We start from the raw sequence: 19,710 nt of genomic DNA on the forward strand, positions 1-19,710 counted from the left end.
AATTACAATGTTTGTCGGTTAATATTTTTTTTTGAAAATACGAAAATAAAATTTTGTGTGAAGTTAGCCGGAAAGATATTATTTTTGTTTCAATCTTAGTTCAATCGATGCGCAATCGTTTGTTGGTCACGGAAAAACTAATTAAAATGTTTGTTGATTCATATTTGTCTTGAAAAACGAAAAAAACTAATGCAATAATGGTGGTGGGAGAGATTGGGGGTAAAAGATTAAGAGTAACCTCACTGATTTCAATGACCTTGATATATGTTGTCAAGGATATAATTTTGAGTAACTTTTTCTTTTAATTTAATCGTCGCTCGTTGCTTATTAAAAAATTATTAACAAAAAAAGTTTGAAATATACTAAAGTATATGCATGGACGGTAAGCATGCGCTTGCACACACACACACAAAGGGGGACCTTTGACCTCCTGTCGCCGGTAGGCAGAGTGGACCTCGCTTTACAACTTTACAAAGTACATGCTACATTGTAAAGCAAGGTCCTTTCCTACAGGCGGGGCGGATGCGGGAGGGGGGAGGGCCGAAGACCCTCCCTTGCACCCATATTCGGGTATGTGTGAGTGCGCGCGCGCGCGCCTGCTTTCTGTCCATGCATGTACTTTGATATATTTCAAACTTTTTTTGTTAATAACTTTTTAATGATAAGTGATCGACGGCTTTTCAATTAAATTGAAAAATTAAAAAAGTTCGATATTTTGCAAAGTTTAATAAACATATATTGATATATATATAAGAATCACAAAGAAGAATGTATATAATTAATAAAATTAAAAATTGATTAACATTTTATGTAATTCAGCAATGAATGTCACAATTACTACATTATAAAGTTACTTGCAATATTTACACTTATATAACGATTACTTTATAAATTTGGTTACATAGTTGTAACGAATTCTAAGGAATAAGACTATAAATTCATGGCGTGTGATTAATGCATTTACACTTTTGCAAAATTTGATTGATCATATAATATAATATGAACATTTATCTCTTTGAATATTTGCATGATAGGTTCTACACTAAAAAACTAATAAAAATCATATAAAGTACATTTAAATGTGATTATATAATAAAATGTTTTTCAACACATAATGAGAAATAGATACTTAATCTACGTACTTGAAATTTCATTACAATATTCATTTTCTAATATTTAAGTTTGATATGATATGTTCATCAGCCAAATGATAATTAGATTTTAAACCATGAGGATTTTTGATGATATTGCACCAAGGTTTTAAAGAAACTGTACTATCCGAAGTCTGTCCAAAAATAATAAAATATAAAATTATTTAATGTCAACTGTAAATATTTGATTAATTTTTGCTGGCAATCTGCCAGTTTAATCGGTAACAATAACTCTTTTGTACCAAATTTGTATATAATTATAATAAAGGAGAGAAAAAACTGATAGGCGCACAATTAAAAATACATCTAATTTGTAACTTCTAACAATGATATATTTTGGAACATATTGTCAATGGGGGATAGACATTATAATAGATAAACTATATATTGCGAAATGTAAGATTCCGATGTTAATACATTTAGCCAGCGCCGCGAGCTTACTGTTCCATTGTATTCTTATCTGGTATGTATAAATAATATGCACAAAGAAAAATAAAAGAAAGGGGAAGATAAATCTAACAAATGAAACAATATAGGATCTGGATTCGCAAATGCTCTCTAATCTTTGTATATAGCTATACTATGTATGATTTATGGAATGAGCTGAATTTTGAAAAACATAACACACACACGCATACACACACACACAAAGGAGTAAAGAGAAAAAATTATATTGTCCAGCTCGTGGATATAAAATAAACTCAAAAGTTAATGACATTTACCAAGATTATACGGATGAACCATTTTAATTAATTCACTAGAATATTTCAGAAAATGCGTTATCTTAAAAAAATGTTTCAAATAAGAGTTGAAGAATACAAAGAGAGTCATCAGATGGAGATATCAGTTTTAGAGCTAGGACTTTATGTGGGTCCAAGTCAATTTTTTTAAATAGAAACTTCCATATTTTATTACATATTCGTGTAGCTTATTTTGAGAGCTTTTCTAAACACGATAATAAAAAGTATTTTTTTATTAAGTATTATTTCATTAAATATTCCATTTAAAATTGACGTGGGCCTAACTGAGCCCACATCTGATGGCCTCCTTTGCACTCTACAACTTTTGTTTGAAACATCTTTTAAGATAACGTAAAGTTTCTTAGAGATATTCTAGTGGGTTGATTAAACTATAACCATCCTACATACATTGATCTAAATTGACGAATTTTCTTGATTTAATTTCAAATATAATTTGTAGTCTAACAAATATAAAAGGAATGAAATCATAAAGAGTATAATAAAGTACACATGATGTTAAAGATTTTTCAACAATGCGCTATATAGAACAATCTGCAGTTTTTTGATGAATATATGACTATAAGTAATTTAGATCTAATTGCTTAGATTTTTTCCAGCTTCATTCCATTCTTTCTTAACTAACTTACTTATATACTATAATTGTGCAGTTCTTGATAATTCTCCTGACTTTAAGCACAGATAATACACAATAAGCATAATACATTATTGAAGAAAAAATATAATTATTCAATATATCAAATTTTAAAATTTTATCAAATTAAACATCGCTTATATATATAAATTAAATTCTATTAAATTAAATATTATCTTATAATAGAAAAAAATATAACAGTTACAAAAAAAAATTTTGACTAATTTTCTTAAAAAAATTTAAATGACATTAAAACTATTAAGTATATATGTTTGCTATACAATAAAATATACAGAAATACTTCTCAGTAAGAAAACAATATAAACAATATAATTTAACAATAAGTGTAGATTGTCATGGTACTAATTTTAACTTTGATTCGGATCAATTTATAATTTTTTCAAATTTTTGTTCTAGTCCTTTTTAATCAAAATTTGTAAAATAATTAAATGAAACTTTAAATTTTCTTGTGCAATAGTATAATCTCCACTTCAGTAATCTCGTACTAATAAGTTATAAAGAAAAATGTTGATTATGGTTAAGGATCTAAATAAAAGTCGAATTAGTACCATTATGCCTAATTGTTTTCATTATTAGCTCTAATCATTATTCAAATTTTAATCGAAATTTAAGTTGAACTTACATAAATGAGATATGTAAAAATATTTACTATCAAAAAATAAAAATTTATAACAAACGGACATAAGTTTTCTAGTAAAAATACAAATTGTCGCTACATCATTCTGTGCTCAAATTCAAGATCGAATATCATATCGTTTAATTCTTATAATACTATGATATATTCATTATATCAATTGTGAATAATGTTCGGAAAAATGGGCAGAAGAATACTTTTTTTCTTAAACATCCGTGCAACAAATTTATAAAAAAAAAACGGCGTTTTCTTTCCGAATTATATCAGATTCTTATTATCGAAAGAAAGTGAAGAATGATATTAAATGTGCCTTGATTATAAATATTGCGTAAAACATTCTGATGTTTTATAGACTAGAAAAGTACAATCGACATTCAATCATTATGATATAACAGAAAAGCGAACTTTTTTTTATATTTTCTTTATGTTACTTTGTAGGCACTTTCTACGAGTAATCGGAAATTCTTGAAACTCACGATGGAAAATAAAATCTATAACGGTCCTCTCAATATTAAAATTAATTTTACATCTTATCTACGATATGACACATGATCATTCGTCTTACATGTAAGAAATTTAAGGACGATTAGGCGTACATTGGAAAACGTGCAACATTCCTGTGGATCCTATTGATAATGACACTATTTCTCTTTCCTTGTCATGTATGCAGTTTTTTATTGTATATATATATATATGCTTTATATCTTACTCGCTTATCATTTTCTCTAGTTGTTCGTTCATTATAGATTTATTGCTTTAAATATAATTGCAAACCGATAAAATACTCACATAATATACAATATTAAGTCTATGTCACTATAGCTAGTGATTGGAAAAAGATAATTTATATATTTAAAGATATTATAGATCTGTCAAGCTATGTTGAAACATGACATTCGTATATTCATTACGTATCAAATAAGTTTTCGGTATATATACGACGTTCTGTCACATTAGAATTATTGATACAGATGAATTTTCGCAAAACGCGTAAGTTAAACCATTCATAGAACATAGCTATTATAGCCGAGTATAAGGGAAGTCAACAATTACAAGTATTTCAATAGCTCAATATTAATTCACTTTTAATTTATAGAACTTGTTGCCCCCATTGATAATACTGCATCAAAAAAGAAACTATTCCAATATTCATTATGTTTGAGTGTGAGCCACATTTAATTGTATAGATTACAGTTTATTGCTATAGGGCTGTAATTGTTATTTTGACGTTTTATCGTATGGACGAATATTGTTTTATTTTCAATTCAATCACACTCTTTAAAGAACCTCTTTAAGCTTGCAAATTAGAATTTCTTTACTGAAATGCAAGTTGTTCTCGTTTTATCAATACTTTAAATACATGAATATGTAATGATTCTTTTCAGTGATGAAAAACAGAAATTTGATGCCTCCTTTAATTTAGCTACTTCTTGTTCATGGTTTTTTAAGGCACCTGATATATGTATGGTACGCAATGCAATACATATTTATATAAATATGCAAATAAAATTTTTTATAACTAAAAACGTTATTCACGCCATTATTGTAACTTAAAAATCGGGAATTCTCTCCCTGCATGTACCCAATATATGTATGTACGAGTACATACATATATTGATTTCTATAAATTTTAATTCAATGCTATTATTTTATAATACTGAATACAATAATTTTTTTATACATTCTATATTAACAAAAGCATAATCAAAAAATCCAAAATGAAAGAGAGAACAAATTACTAAATATAATTAAAATAGCATATAATATACTATATACTAAATATATAGTCATGTATACTCACAAAACATGATATTATGTTTCTCAAAAATTCGAGAAAAGATAAATATACTTACAGCAAAAGCAGATAACATAATCGCAGTCAGACTATCATTCATAAATGCGCACTGCCGCTTCTAAAATTTAAAAATTCTTATACCTAGATGCGTATAATACTATAATAGCCGTTAGGTTCATATGTATTCTAGTGAAATTGGCTTGGTAGGATGAGTAGTACCGCTTTGTGATCTGTATATGTATGTAAACGATAAAAATACTTTTTGGATATATTGACTAGTTTCTGTCGCTTCCTTTTTCTGCTCCTTTCCAGCAAATTCTCAGGCTCATTTCAAGTTCTTTCTCTCTCTAGTCCGTATAACGACAACAGAACACAAAAGTGATTCACTTGGTGATTCTCGTCGGCAATAATGTTTATATCATATTACATTTATATTACAGCTCTTTACGGAGTGGTCGACGTTAAAAATGTAGGATCTACTGCGGCTACCTTCGCGGTAAGAAACGCATGCATACAGAATAACAAGTTTTGCAACTGGGAACACTCCAATTCCTGTTGAAATATATGCAAAACATAAATACACATAACTCTATATTGAATCTTTTAATTTGCCAGAGAATTCAGTTTTACCTTCGTTTCAATAGCGATACTATCCGGTTCTTGGAAGTGTAATTTGAGCCTGCTTTTACCGTCGTCGCTGGAGCCTCTCAATTGAGAGAACTTGTAACGCCACGCGATCTCACCGATCCCTTCGTATGACAACGTAAATCCTTGAGTCCATTCTAACGTTAGACCCGCGCTTCTGCTATTAAAGGTCACTGGAAAGGTTTTGCTCTGAAACGAGAAAGAGAGAGAAAACATGATGAAAAGAATAACGTTAGAATTGATGATAACGTTAAAATTAATGATGAACGAATAATTATTGTTAAACGTTAAATAAATAAATAAATTAAATTTGCGTGCTGATCACCAAATTTGATTGCGTACCTTTAAATGTGTAACAGCCGAACATACGGCGGTGTGCCACGCTGCCTCGACCCGTAGGAGTTCTTGTCTGGTCTCGACGCTCAAGTAACGTGGTGGTTTTCCTGGGCTTTGCGCCAAGAAACAATGCTGCCGTTCGTCCACATTCTCGGATTCGCGCATCACGCGAAACATGGTCTGATATACCTTGAAAGTCAACGCGCAGCGTGACCAATCGCCGATATTACACTGAAAACGACGATACTATAAGAATGTTTCTACGATTTAATATACACATAATCTTTATACGTACAATATTTATCTCATTATTTTGTACTATTTTGTACTATTATGGATTAATACATATTTAGACTTAAAAACAGTATTATTCACAGACGGCTTGCTTTTTGACGTACGATATTTTGTTTATTTTTTCTGTTTTTTCTTATTTTTTCTTTTTTTTTTCAACTCTTACATTTTTTTTATTTACTATGCAATTGTGCATTCCATACAATTATTATTATAAACCGATGACTTTAAATGAAGCCTAAATAAATAAAATAAAGTATACCAATTAATACATACAGGAGGTGTCTCAAACAGCAACAGATCCGGTCCCTTTAGTGCCAAAAATCGCGGTCTGTAACTCTGCCACGGTTGATTACTATTGCTCACTGCCTCATTTACCCAGCCCATATATTCTATACGTTCGCCGACTCCAAAATTACGATTGTACAGTTTCATCTGAAATCAAATTCAAGCTCAATCTCCTCGATACGATACATATATTCTAATATTATCAGTGATTAAGTATTTAAAATACGATATATGAAAAAAGACATACGGAAGATATAATACGCAATCAATCGCATTATTTGATTACCTGCAAATGCGTTAATCCTGTGATGTTATCAGTTATGTATTTCAACCATTGGCTGAGAATAGCGCTATCATCGCAGTGTATCACTCCCGTACGCGCCCCATTAAGACCTCTTACTTCGAACGCGTTTCTTCTCAGTTTGTCGGTGCCAAATATATATCTTGTGACGTACGCCATCATTAACGGAACTGAAAATATCACCATTAATCATTATGTATCATGAACGCTCGTATTATACATTTAATTGCAGCTACTCGATATTTTCAGCTCAAGAAATAAAGACACACATACACACATATAGTGTTTTTAAAATAAAATTCTTAACAATGCGTGGCAGTCACTTTTTACGCTCAAAGATACTAATAATAATGAGATAAATAAAATTTAAAAATAAAATTAAATTAAAAAAAATAATTAGAATTTACATGAATGGTGTCAAATGTATAAAGGAATATATCTGATTCGAATCTTAAATCTATTTATATTTGAATGAAAATATAGTTACCCGTAATGACGTCCACCCATCTTTTATACTGCATCGAACTGGAAGAGGCGTTCGAACTTTGTCGACTGTGGCTACACCTGGGACTGCCCCCTTGCCTATTAGGTGATATCCATCCATCTTCCGCTGTACCATTGGCAACATTATCCAGTTTCTCTTCCTTCTCTGTTAATAAACGTTAGATATCAACGTAGAGAAGTAAGTGTACCACAATTATTTTTGCAATTTACAGTACCGTTTTTTTGCAGAAATGGCTTGGCTGCTCGATAATGTTTGACCGTTAGAACTACTATATCACCGGCATTCCTCAAAATATTAACAGCGTCGTCGTGATTGCACGCTGTAATGTATTCTCCATTCACTGTAGAATCATAGATGGATTATATGATTTAATAAATTCTCAATATTGTCCTAAACAAAGAGTAGTATATGTAATAAATAAAGAGTGAAAGAGAAAGAAAAAGAGAGAAAAAGATCCTGATCTCTTTCTCTCAAGTATGATGTGAAATAGCGTCGATGTCAACTTTTCCTTCAATAGGAGCAAGCACATTGGCACAAGTAGGAAAATTGAAATCGATACTCATTAACTGTACAGGGTACCATTCAACTATCGCCAAACTGTCGATGTCGCGTCACAGCACGATGCGAATAATATGAAGCAAATATATTAATAGAAGGATATCATACATACAAACTGAAATAATCTAAGTAGAATTAAATTAGCGCGAGAGAAGCAAGGATAAACACATAATAATATGAATATAATACCAATATCAAATTTTCGATTTATCTCATTAATCATTTATTAACAATCTAAATTAGAGAGACAGATATTTTATGAGCGTAAACGTATACGAGAAAATATAACACGTATAATGCGTTATATGCAGTGTTATCTAGATGAAGTTATCTAGATAACTTTATTTAAATAAAATAATTGCGTTATCTCATCTTTATCCAGATAATAATAAGATGTATTATCTACATTTTTATCTTAGATGAAAAAATGCGTCATGCCTTATATTATCTAAGATAATTGCTGCATCCGACAAAAATCAGTCCTTAAGCGTTTTATGATTCTTTAATATATGTTTGATTCTTATATTTATAACCTACGGAGATAAAATCCAATCATATTAAAGAATCATTAAGTACTGTACTCATTGTGAAACTATAAAGAATAGACCTAATATAGTCATCATACTGTCTTGTGCATGGTATTTTCTATTATTTTCACTGTCAAGTGTGATTTCTGTATTAGTAATATCATAGCGGAAGATATATAAAAAAGCATTTAATAAAAAAGTTTAGGTTTTTTAGGTAAATATATATTATTTTAGTTATTACATTATTTTTTAATTTTTTTTTTTTTGAAGCAATGTTATCTTAATATTATCTACAATAAAATGCTTTATAATTTCTTCTATTATCTAAATAAACTTGAAATAAATCGTCTTTACCTTATCTAAGATAATTTATATGTCTTATCTTATCTTTATCTAGATAATTGACATTATCTAGATAAAGAATTTCATTATTTATGTAAAACACTGGTTTAATGAAATGTGTATCTCACCATGATGATGACGGAACTTGTATTATATAATATAATTATGTAAGCCGACGCGTGCGTAATACAGTTTTATCGATACCTTTAATAATTGCGTCTCCTACAAAGAGTTGGCCGCACTGATCGGCGGCCTGACCTTTATAAATCCTCGATATCAGCACTGGAAGTTTATGTTCCGCTCCACCCTTTATGCTCAGTCCCAGACCGCCGACCTTCTGCCTAGTAATTTGCACCATGCGCTCCTTGGCGTCCAGAGGTGGCTTATTGTGATTCGCTGCCTGCTAAAATGTATTCTAGTCTTTGACACATTTCATAGAGCGTAGACCCGTGATCGATGAAGTATCATTTGTATATCGACGCGATGGTCATTCATTCTCGCTAAATAGTTAATTCGGCGACATATTATCGAAAGGCACTTTACCTCCAAATCCTCTCGTTGAAGTTTCAATACCTCCATCGACAAGTGCAAACGCATCGGGATAGGTTTACTCTTTCCATCGCTAACCGTCACCATTCCCGTCCGTACCTATCGATAAATTCAAATGGTTAAAAACCATTCCCCATCGAGTGGAGAACTGTCACTTTATTCGCACGAAAAATATGAGGAAAAAAACGCGACCGTATTTAAATGGAATTTCCAACGAAATGATACGGAGCGGGCTTTAGTAATCTAATAAATCATACAAATTGATTGTCTTTAAATTAAATATCAAATTGAATATATCTCTTTACAATTTGTTAAAAATATTCCATTTATGCAGCTTTAAATTTAAAAATAATATATACCTCTCTATTATTTTCTCTGAGTAGTTTGCATTTACAACACCGAGTCAAAGCAAAAAAAAAAGCAAGATAAAAATTCGCTAAATTAAAGGGAGGAAATAAAAGCTATTTTTTAGAGATTCGAGAGAGAAAAGAAAGACTGATACATGCGGAAGTAGTTCCAAGATTAAAAAAGAAGATAGACTGTGACGTGCGATACCAATATTAATTAATTTTTGTGCACATTGTTTGATTAACAAAGCCGTTGCAAGCGGCCAAACATGCATTTATGCATGAGAACTTGAGAAAGATTTCGATAAATTCTTAATTGGACGTCAGTCAGTGTTTTATTGGGTCACAGCGATCGTTTTCAATTATTCCAAACGGAATTATCGTTATTATCGTTATATCCCGTTCGTTGGCTGATGGAACGAACCGTGTGATCCGGCCGTTACATTTGACCCGCGTGAGACCGCAATCGGCTTAAATTAATTCATATTTGTTAATTTGCCGCGTGTGCGGTTCGCGGAAACCGCATTATAATTCGTTCAATCTACAAATGTCGATTATTTCTTTTTAATATGGCGATGGCTTCGTTTCATTAATCGATTCCCTCCTTTTATGAACAAGAATTTTCTGATTGCAGGTGTCTATCTAAAACTTGTAAAAAAATTCCCTAAAAATTCCAGGAAATTCTAATTTTTTAAGTAATTTGTTCAAAATTCCAGGTAAAAGAGAATTTTTAGATCAAATTTTTTAAATTAAGCTTTTTCTATTTTCCGCTCATATAAAGAAAAAATAAATCTCTTAAATTTAAAATTTATAAGTGTACCGGAAAAAACTGAATGACTTTTGTAAGATAAGCATTTCTCATTTAAATAATCTTTTCATTTTCTATCATTAATTGTAAAAATCATAAAAAATATGTACTCAATATTGCGTGTTCAGTATTTTTTTGATTAAACATATAATCAAATATATATTTGAAATGTATAATTGACATAATCATTAGCCAATCAGATCAAGGAGAGAATTTTTGGAAAAATTTTAAGAATTCCCTAATTTTTCAAAGCGAAATTGTTAAGAATTTTAAGTTTTCTAAATTTTTCCAAGGACATCCTGTGATTTATTCGGCGATTCGATTTTGATACTTTCTTTTCTTGACGATGACAACTATAAGTGCGGTAAAAGAAAAAAATAGTTAAATTATTAAGAGAATCAGTCAACATTTATAGACATCGCAGATCAAATGTAACTCAACGCGAGCTATCTTTCATTTATGAGTTTCTTGACCAATGTTGAATCGATTTTTCTCAAGATAACGATCCGTATAAATCATTATAAGAGTTGCTATATCGCTATAAGAGTTGCCAATATTCTATATTAAACCTTCTGTATAAAATGTGAATTTTTATATAAAAAAAAAAATCACGCAAAAAATATAAAGAAGTATCAGAAGTATCGGAGTGGTTTATCAATATGAATTTATAAAAAAATAAATCCATATCATGATTTTTTTACGTAGCGAATGAATCGATCTCGTCAAAGAAAATTACACACAATTGGTCACGAAAATCCTAAAGAGCCCCGCAAAATTGATCGATCCTTGTCATGTATATATATGAATTAAATGTGACAATCGAAAGGTGGCTAAAATGAAATTTTTTCGGGGTAGTTATCAGATAAACCAGGACGATATTTCAATAGATTTTCCTGAATGCCCTCCTTACACATTTATACATCATATTTTTAGTAAACGAACACAGACAGCGCGTTCATTATTTGTCCTCGTTAACAATTCGTCCGTTCCAATTAATCCGACATTAATTATTATCAGAATGTTAAACTATCCTCCGAATATAATTCAGCGAAACGTGTAAAACGTTATAAAATTCTCGATATACCGATATATATATATATATATATATATATCGATAATGATATCCGCTTGCGTAAAATTCATGTAATGAATTTTTTTTCATAAAGTTTTCCAATATAAATTACGATTATATCTCTCATATTTTAAAAATATTAACAATAAAATAATGGAGAAAAAACTGACTCTATAATTTTGGAAATATGCCAGTTTCACGCATTATTATTACATACCGTCCTCTATAAATTCAGTATAATGTAATATTTAACAGAATTTCATGGATGTTTTTTACTACTGTGACCTTTTTCGTAATCTTCAATATTCAAAGAGCGCAAAGCAAAAATAATAGTTGTCGTTTGTATAAGCTTTTTCCTTTGCTTTTGATTCGAAAGAAACCAACGTGAAACACGCGTTTGCAGGTCGAGAACTTTATTGCGACGTAACAAATTATCGTTGAAAAACATCTATATAAAAAAATCGAAATTTCTCTGAAGAAAATAAAAAAACTCTAAAACGCGTAAAACATTATATACGTAGTGCGAGAAATTGTTAGATGTAATAGTTCTTATATAATCCAGCAAAATCTTATATCACATATTTTATGTACATACATGTAATATATTAACGGAATAATATTATTAACATGGTGAGGAACCATTATTTACGTAATTAATTGGTATTCGTAGCACAAATATTGATCTACTCAAAATTAATGTTTAATGGCAGATAAAACTGCCAATTTATGGTACATGCACAGGAGCGTCTATCAAAGCGAATGGTAAGGCTCGTTTCTGCGAAGGCATCAATTACGGGCCGTTGGAGGTTTCTTAGGCTATAAAGTCTAGAATCCTTCAGCGATATTTAAAAGCTCCAAATAGCCAATTTCACCGTAGAGTTGTTTCTACAAGTATTCGTTAAAAGTTAGCTAAGATTTAACTGTCATTTCCTGGTTCTTCTTTCTACATTTAGAAAGGAGGACATAGAATCGCGCTTAAACTTTAGTCATCTTTAACTAACGTTTATAGAAACGAATCGATTCTATCAATATCAATCAAGATCCTATAGTCTATCGTATCTAGCTATGTATATTGTAGTTAGTATATAACTTCTTTGGAAGAAAACACGAGAAATTTCAGTGAAACAACGGATCGATTTTAAAGAAGATTTTCGTAAAAACGATGCCCGATGAAACTTTTTTCACCATTTTCCGGTAATCGGGGCGTTCGTTTACAGGAGATTAATGACATTTCGATTGAAAAACAGTTCGTGCACCTGTCGCGTCGTGAATTTCATCAGGATGATAAAACGTGCAAAGAGAATAACTGACGCGAGAAGATGTGCGAGCACTGGTCCAGAAAATTCCAAGTCCAAAACATCCAAAATTTTCAGATCTGCACGTACCATATCTTCGACTTCTAAAAACGTAAGAAAATTTATTTACATTTGTACTTTAAGAGAGACTATCGTACAATGGAAAATAATCATTCATATATATCTTTGATACTTAAATTAAAAGTAAAATAATTAAATATATTAAAATAATTTTATCCATATTTCTTCTTCAGAGAAGATATGTGTTGAAGGGAATCAGCTTTCGCTCAACATTCAAAATAGTTTCCAAGTTTTTGTTCGAGAGAGAATGTGATACATTCTATGAATGCGTCTTCTAATTATGGGGCATCCGGATGATATTGCTTCATCAGTATGTATGCGTGTATCTGCTCGAGGCGGATGGTAACGAGTAGAATTACGTGACGTGCAACGCGACCCGACTAAAATCCACCGCATTCGCATACACACGGCTCTTTTGACCTTTCATTCGCTCTCTTATCGTATGCAAAAACACGAGGCCACGCTCACATACCGTATCTAGCGGTAAATACTATCGTGACTGCAATCCATGTGATTAACGTTTAACGAAATATTCATAGCTGGCTGAGCTCGAAACGAGACGGACTGTGTACTTGAGATTAATAAAATACGATCGTATTATTTGCGCACATCAGAAGAACAATAATGTCGAGTTGCTTTTTTTATTTTAAGGGAATATGAAAATCTCGAATTCCATAATTGATTTTAGATGCCAAATATCTCCGGTCATTATATAAATATCTATCTGCCATATCAAGCCAACGAGATCATGTCTCCTAATGAAATTACAGTCGGTTTTATCACACACGCATTAACCGAGACAAATTAAATCAGCTACATTACATATCTTTGAATTAACTCTCTTCAGAAATAGTCTTCGATAATTTAATTTTAAAACAAAGATTAATTTAGTTCAATCTCTAATCGTAAACTCGGTTCAATATATCCGTCCAACGCAATTATATATGGATATCCAGGAATATCCATTGCACATCTGTTTCAAGCGAACTCTCCGAGTCGCGTCGCGGTCAGGATTATGCGGCTAATTGTATAAGTATGCAAGCTGTGAGGATGCGCTTTATTGATCATCGAAGATCAACGGGCAGCCTGCCCGAGATTGCCTTGGCCCTTTTTCCCCGAGGTAAACCGTACCTTGAGCTTCTGATCAATCTTCTCCTCGATCGGAGTGCTCATCTTCGTCGCGTTGATTCTCATTATTCTCGGGCGCGATGAGTGAGGTGACCCGGCACCCTGGCCTATCGTCCGAGGCTCGTGCTACTGCTGTCAGCCTCGGCGACGAGACTTGTCGTGGCCACCGCTGGCAACATCGGCGAGTACCGCGACTATCGCGACTCCAACTGTTCCGACGACGGGCTGTTCCTCGCGCGGTGACCGCGACGGCCCTTCATCGTAGCGGCTCTCCCTGCGCGAAAAACGAATGTATATCAGGGGAGGGGGGAGAAAGAGAGAGAAAGAGGGGAGGGAGGCAGCGAAAGAGAGATAGAGAGATAGAGAAGCTGCCGCGCGCACGGCTGAAACGAGGATTGATATACTGGTGCGTTTTCAATTTCTAAAGCGCGCGAAAATGATCATCATATCCCTAACAATACACATATCCAAAACATCCTAAGGATATCCTGAGGATATTTTCAGGATAACATCCTGGACATCTTCAGGATAATTTTTAGGGATATCCTGAGGAGAACATCCCGGACATCCAAAGGTTAACATCCATAAAACATCCTGAGAATAATATCCTCGGACATCCAAAAAATGACATCCGTAAAACATCCATGAAAATATACTTGGACATCCAGAGGATAACATTTAGAGGATATCCTCAGGACATTCTGAGAATAATATCCTCAAACATTCAAAGGATAACATCCTAGATAAGAAATCTGAAGGATACATCCTGAAGAAACATCCGGATGTCCTCCAAACGTCTTTGGATATGTATTTTGTTAGGGATCTTATTATACTCGCATCGAAAAAAATTCTCAATTCCCCGAAATTAAAATAATTTATGACCTTGAATCGTTGAATTACGTCTTCTGCTTGTGAACAAGCCCTTCCACGGCATCGGAAATTTGAACCAATTTACGAGTTCGGATTTCATTCCCTAAATAAGGTCCGCCTTGGCTGCATTTTTCCCGCACGACCATTTTCTCTCGAAAAATCTTATCCCTTTTCACGATTGAAATTTTGATAACATTAATGTTTTTAGAATTTTCCGAATTCTTGATTGGACTTAAAGGGAACATTCTAGGGAACGTTCTAGGGAACGATCGAAGGGAAGAGTCACATCGAGAGTCGAGACGAGAGTCAACCGATTCCGGGTCAGCAATTCTCGAGCGGATTATTATAGTCTCGCTTACCCAAGCAGACCAGAAAATCACAATAATAATATCAAATGACATTAAAATGATATTAAGATGACATCAAAATGACATCATGATGACTTTTGACAGTCATTATGATGTCATTTTTGATATCATTGTGATTTTCTGTTCTGCTTGGGTATGTAACGCAGTCGAGTTGAAAATTCACTTATTGGAAACCGGTGTCGAGGTCGACGATGTCGATGTGACCGGAACACCGGAAAACGCGACGCTTCTGGACGACGAGCGTAAACCTGGCTGGCGGCAGGCGCCAACTGGATGCGTCTATCCTGTCAGACTGTCAGTGCACAGCACGACTGGCCCATACATACATGTATAGCATGTACACACATACATATCCATATATGTATCGCGCGGATTGAAAGCCATGGGCCGTGGCGCATCGATTTATGCAGGGCGCCGCGCATAAGCGGAGCTTGTTCAGGCGCGGATCAAAGCGACCGTTGTCCCTGCGACGAATCTGGTTCCTCTTATCAACCTCCTTTAGAGTTTGACTCGCACTGCGAAAATTAAAGATATCTCGGAATATAATTTTATCTCTTGCCATAAATTGAATCTTAATAAAAATGAATTTAAATAGATATACCTTTCTTGTATTCTCTATATATAATGATGTTCTGATTTTTTTACACTAGTGTCTGAAAATATTTTATTCCAAAAATGACGCGCTCCATATTGTGATATAGAAATAGATTTATAGAAAAAGAGAGACGTGTGTCCGTGCTTTTGGCCTCCTCGCGATTATGCCAAACTTCAGTTTTGTAGCCGATCCTATATTTGGTTTGGCGGGAATTTTGAAAATGTAAAATGTATATTTATATATATATATTTACAACAGAATAAAATGCTGTAATCAATACAGAAATTATATTGTATTTTCCATTATTTTTTTTACATCTTCATCTTCCCAGCGTCCCAGCGCAAGTATATAACATGAATATTCAATTAATAATATAAATATCGTTTGATATACATATAATTCTTCAATTACTTTGTGTGAATTGAATTATTTAATCATATAGTTATAACATTATATCATGTTTCAGTTCATTGATCGAAATTGTTACCATATCTCATAAACTCCTATGTATCACAAAATATATACCATCATGATACATATGATATAAGATTAATATCATATGAAGGAATCGTATTTTGTATTTAAATAATAAATTGTATATTGCTTCTCTTCTATATTATTTGAGAGAACTCTTCGAAATTTTTATATTACATAATATCATGTATGCATTATTATAATAAACATCCAATAAACATGCAATATTTCTATTTTTTTTTTTTGGATTATTAAGACATTATAACACATAATGTCATATCACATATTACAAATCATGCCACTGAATTCCAGTGATATACTTTTAGGCGTCTCGAAATTCAGAGATTTTTCATAGAATATTCCTATACAATTGTAACCAGAGAATTTTTATAAAGTATTTCAATATAATTATATACAATTATGGCATAACACGAAACACGGAATAATTATAGTTTTATCAATTATAGTTTATCAAAATAATGAAAAAGTATTTTGCTCATAATTTAGAGCAAGTTGTTTACATCTTATTAATTGGATTGTAATTCTCTTCCACCTCATAAATTACGAATGTTTGAAATATTTTCATCTAAAAATTCACCATAAAATTTGTGTTTATAAAAAAAAGATTAAATTATTAAAAAGATTTTTTTCTACAATTATTAATTGCACCTATCTCACGCTTCTATATTATATATATATAGAAGTCTATGACCTATCTATATGTGATTTGTACATACAAATCATACAATCTTTTAGAAAAGAACAGTGTTTTTTAAAATTTATCTCGGATTTTTCTCATTCATTAAAAAGAAAACAAGTCAGTCTAACATTATCTCCAATTAGTTATTAAAGCTAAATAGATATTAAAATAGGTAAGTTTTTACATAATATGTAATAGACTTCTCTCCTATGTGCAATCGCATATTTATATCAAGAAATATGTGCGACTGCAACCATCACATCTTTTTACAAAAGATACAATTTCCTACTATTATTTAAAATATCTGATATAAAGTGAGAAGTGAAATAAATTTCCTAAATAAATACAAATAAAAATACTTCTTTTCTGCATTAAATAATTTAAAGGAAAATGTTCTTCAAAAAATCGTACGATGCGTTTATCACACCCCAGCTAATGAAAGACCTCATGTAGTTCAAGTGTACGCCTTTGTAAAAAGAAGCTAAATTTCGATTTCTGGAGTCATATATCTCGCGAAACACAACTTGGAATTTCTCGAAGTCGCCACCAATTTTTGTCTGCATGTGTATCTTGATTACATTCATTGGATAAAACACTGTGCTAGTAAAGCCACCGATGAGCGCACCGCTGATAAAGTTCGTCAGTAATGAATCCTGCTCGCCTATCAACATTTTCGACTGATCTCGCAGAGTGAAGAACATCAGATTGGACAAGCTGTTTCTATATATGATAGGAACCATGCCGCGATAACATTCAGACACGCCATAATTCGTCAAAAGATACCTAAACGCATGGGGCGTATTCTTGAATTTGTCGTGATATCGCCAATCCTGCAGCAGCGTTTGTACTCTCTCAAACGGCATAAGCACAGCTTCCACCGTGCCCGCTATATTCGCCGCCAGTACCTTAGCCAGCACATCATTCACAGTGAGCAAACAAAATCTCTGTTTGCATCCTTCGTACGTGCTAAACATTAGACTGAGGGATAAAGTCTTTTGGCACAGAGGAGGTAAAATTCCACGATACAGCAATTGTATTCCCTCTCGTGATATCTGCCCGACTGCAGTGCTCACTGGTACTCCCTCCAAAATCTATCAGTATCATAACAAAAATAATTTTTGATAATTTAATGTTTTTACTTAAATTTTAAGTCTTTTTAATTTTACTAAAAAGTAAACCTATGTTGTCATAATGTAGAGAAATATTTATTAGCGTTATTTATTTTCATTACATACCTGTCTAAATATGACTTTATTAATAGGGAAAGTGACAGTGACGTTAATAACAGCGGCACCCCAGCCGCAAATAAATTCCTTAAGGTCATCTCGTTTGATTCTAAGAACCGAATATAACGAAAGCTTCTCCGATGTAATATTATTCATATTAGTATAATTTTTAGAAACACCAATGACATCCGGAAGAAAGAATATTCAATTATTCTGATTTTAAATATATTCCACATACTTCTTGTCCAAAGATATTTGTGACAAATTGCATATTGAATTAGGCATTTTTTTATCTGAAAGAATAAAAACAAAGATTAGCTAATTATTCTATATAATAATTATTATATAGATTAGCTAAGTATCCAAGCTTCTCATTTTTAAATTTCGTTTGATTAGTGAATTATATGTTATCTTATCTAAATTAGTAATCATATTTTACATATATTTATTTTATTATTGATATTTTCTTCAAAAAAATATTACAATATTCCGATGTACGATTATTTGCATCTTTGTCAATCTAATTAATAATTGAAAAATAAATGCTTTATATTCGGAGAGTATGAAAAATCTGCATGATTCGCGCGATTACATCATATAACCTAACCTAATTGTAACACGTGTGAACAAGTTTCTAACATGTCAATTTTCTACTTACATATTTAAACTTTCCTTCCGCGCCATTCAACCCATAGCTTTAAAGACATAGGAGTCTTTAGGTATTAACGGTGCCGTAGACCGTGGCACTCGTTATATCATACATTTATCATTATCGATGATGTTTGTGTGCCAATCGCCGTCATATTGTGTCTGATTCCACAGCTGATGTGCTGATAAGCTAATCAGCTGATCGATAGCTGCGTTCAGAAGACAACTGCTGAACAGCTGTTGCGTAACAATCGAATATGATTGGTTCTTATTTCTAGACCAACAAATCAACGTCGAGTGTTGACAAGATGACGCTCAAAGTTATGCAATGGTGTCTCTTGAATGCACCTATAAGGCGCGCGCTCTATGTGAAAAGATATTATATTTAAATAAAAACATTTTAATTCTATATTATGTGAAAATTAGTTGTGAATTTATCGACAATAAGGTGATAGAAAACTTTGTTAAATAAATTTGATCCGAAAAGCAAACATCGTTACGTATAAATGGAACTATGTCGAACTATACATCGAAACCAACTATAACTTATATAGCTTTTGCTGTAAAAAAATTTCTTATCGTTTCAGCGACAAATAGATTGCAAAATACTGACTGTATTAACCCTAGCTTTAGGGTAGGTGCCATTTAAGAAAGAAAAAGAGAGCGACAAACAGATGAAGTGAAACAACATCCACAATCTACAGAATTGTAGAAAAGTATTTTATCATTAAGAATTTATTGAGTTATTTTATATCTTAATCTG

The 19,710-nt window shown here is 32.1% G+C and overlaps 3 protein-coding genes across 5 annotated transcripts; 1 reads left to right on the forward strand and 2 right to left on the reverse strand.

The window, feature by feature from the left end:
- Positions 1-1,461: 1,461 nt before the first annotated feature.
- LOC126854236 (gamma-1-syntrophin) lies at positions 1,462-15,614 on the reverse strand. Of its 3 annotated transcripts, none has more exons than XM_050600765.1 (11): positions 15,468-15,614; positions 14,070-14,340; positions 9,330-9,434; positions 8,991-9,189; positions 7,574-7,699; positions 7,342-7,503; positions 6,840-7,024; positions 6,542-6,700; positions 5,981-6,205; positions 5,624-5,827; positions 1,462-5,545 (listed from the first exon to the last, which is right to left on the reverse strand). In XM_050600765.1, exons 2-11 carry the CDS (start codon positions 14,130-14,132, stop codon positions 5,438-5,440), a joined length of 1,536 nt encoding a protein of 511 aa, XP_050456722.1. In that variant the 5' UTR covers positions 14,133-14,340; positions 15,468-15,614; the 3' UTR covers positions 1,462-5,437. The 3 variants fall into 3 exon arrangements, with proteins under 3 accessions (XP_050456722.1, XP_050456724.1, XP_050456723.1); XM_050600767.1 differs by having other exon boundaries at positions 8,991-9,186; positions 15,468-15,611; XM_050600766.1 differs by lacking the exon at positions 15,468-15,614 and adding an exon at positions 14,949-15,331.
- On the forward strand, positions 11,836-13,491 carry LOC126854288 (uncharacterized). Its single transcript, XM_050600877.1, has 3 exons — positions 11,836-12,324; positions 12,810-12,969; positions 13,112-13,491. The coding sequence occupies exons 1-3, from the start codon at positions 12,266-12,268 to the stop codon at positions 13,214-13,216; spliced, it is 324 nt and encodes a 107-aa protein (XP_050456834.1). The 5' UTR covers positions 11,836-12,265; the 3' UTR covers positions 13,217-13,491.
- Positions 15,615-16,166: 552 nt separating the features above from the next.
- Positions 16,167-19,139, reverse strand: LOC126854263 (mitochondrial nicotinamide adenine dinucleotide transporter SLC25A51). The gene is made up of 3 exons (XM_050600830.1): positions 18,958-19,139; positions 18,309-18,592; positions 16,167-18,164 (listed from the first exon to the last, which is right to left on the reverse strand). The coding sequence occupies exons 2-3, from the start codon at positions 18,453-18,455 to the stop codon at positions 17,454-17,456; spliced, it is 858 nt and encodes a 285-aa protein (XP_050456787.1). The 5' UTR covers positions 18,456-18,592; positions 18,958-19,139; the 3' UTR covers positions 16,167-17,453.
- Positions 19,140-19,710: the final 571 nt, after the last annotated feature.

This window comes from Cataglyphis hispanica, chromosome 13 (genome assembly GCF_021464435.1).
Source record: "Cataglyphis hispanica isolate Lineage 1 chromosome 13, ULB_Chis1_1.0, whole genome shotgun sequence".
NCBI lineage: Eukaryota > Metazoa > Arthropoda > Insecta > Hymenoptera > Formicidae > Cataglyphis > Cataglyphis hispanica.

Excerpts from the sequence above, each read along its gene's own strand:
- LOC126854288 (XM_050600877.1), top strand. The coding sequence starts at position 12,266 with ATGGCAGATAAAACTGCCAATTTATGGTACATGCACAGGAGCGTCTAT. Across the intron at positions 12,325-12,809 it reads AGCGTCTATCAAAGCGAATG|TTCGTGCACCTGTCGCGTCG; the intron begins GTAAGGCTCGTT and ends ATTGAAAAACAG. Across the intron at positions 12,970-13,111 it reads TATCTTCGACTTCTAAAAAC|AGAAGATATGTGTTGAAGGG; the intron begins GTAAGAAAATTT and ends TTTCTTCTTCAG.
- LOC126854236 (XM_050600765.1), bottom strand. The coding sequence starts at position 14,132 with ATGAGAATCAACGCGACGAAGATGAGCACTCCGATCGAGGAGAAGATT. Across the intron at positions 6,701-6,839 it reads CAGGATTAACGCATTTGCAG|ATGAAACTGTACAATCGTAA; the intron begins GTAATCAAATAA and ends ATTTGATTTCAG. Across the intron at positions 5,828-5,980 it reads CGGCTGTTACACATTTAAAG|AGCAAAACCTTTCCAGTGAC; the intron begins GTACGCAATCAA and ends TTCTCGTTTCAG.
- LOC126854263 (XM_050600830.1), bottom strand. The coding sequence starts at position 18,455 with ATGAATAATATTACATCGGAGAAGCTTTCGTTATATTCGGTTCTTAGA. Across the intron at positions 18,165-18,308 it reads ATAAAGTCATATTTAGACAG|ATTTTGGAGGGAGTACCAGT; the intron begins GTATGTAATGAA and ends TGATACTGATAG.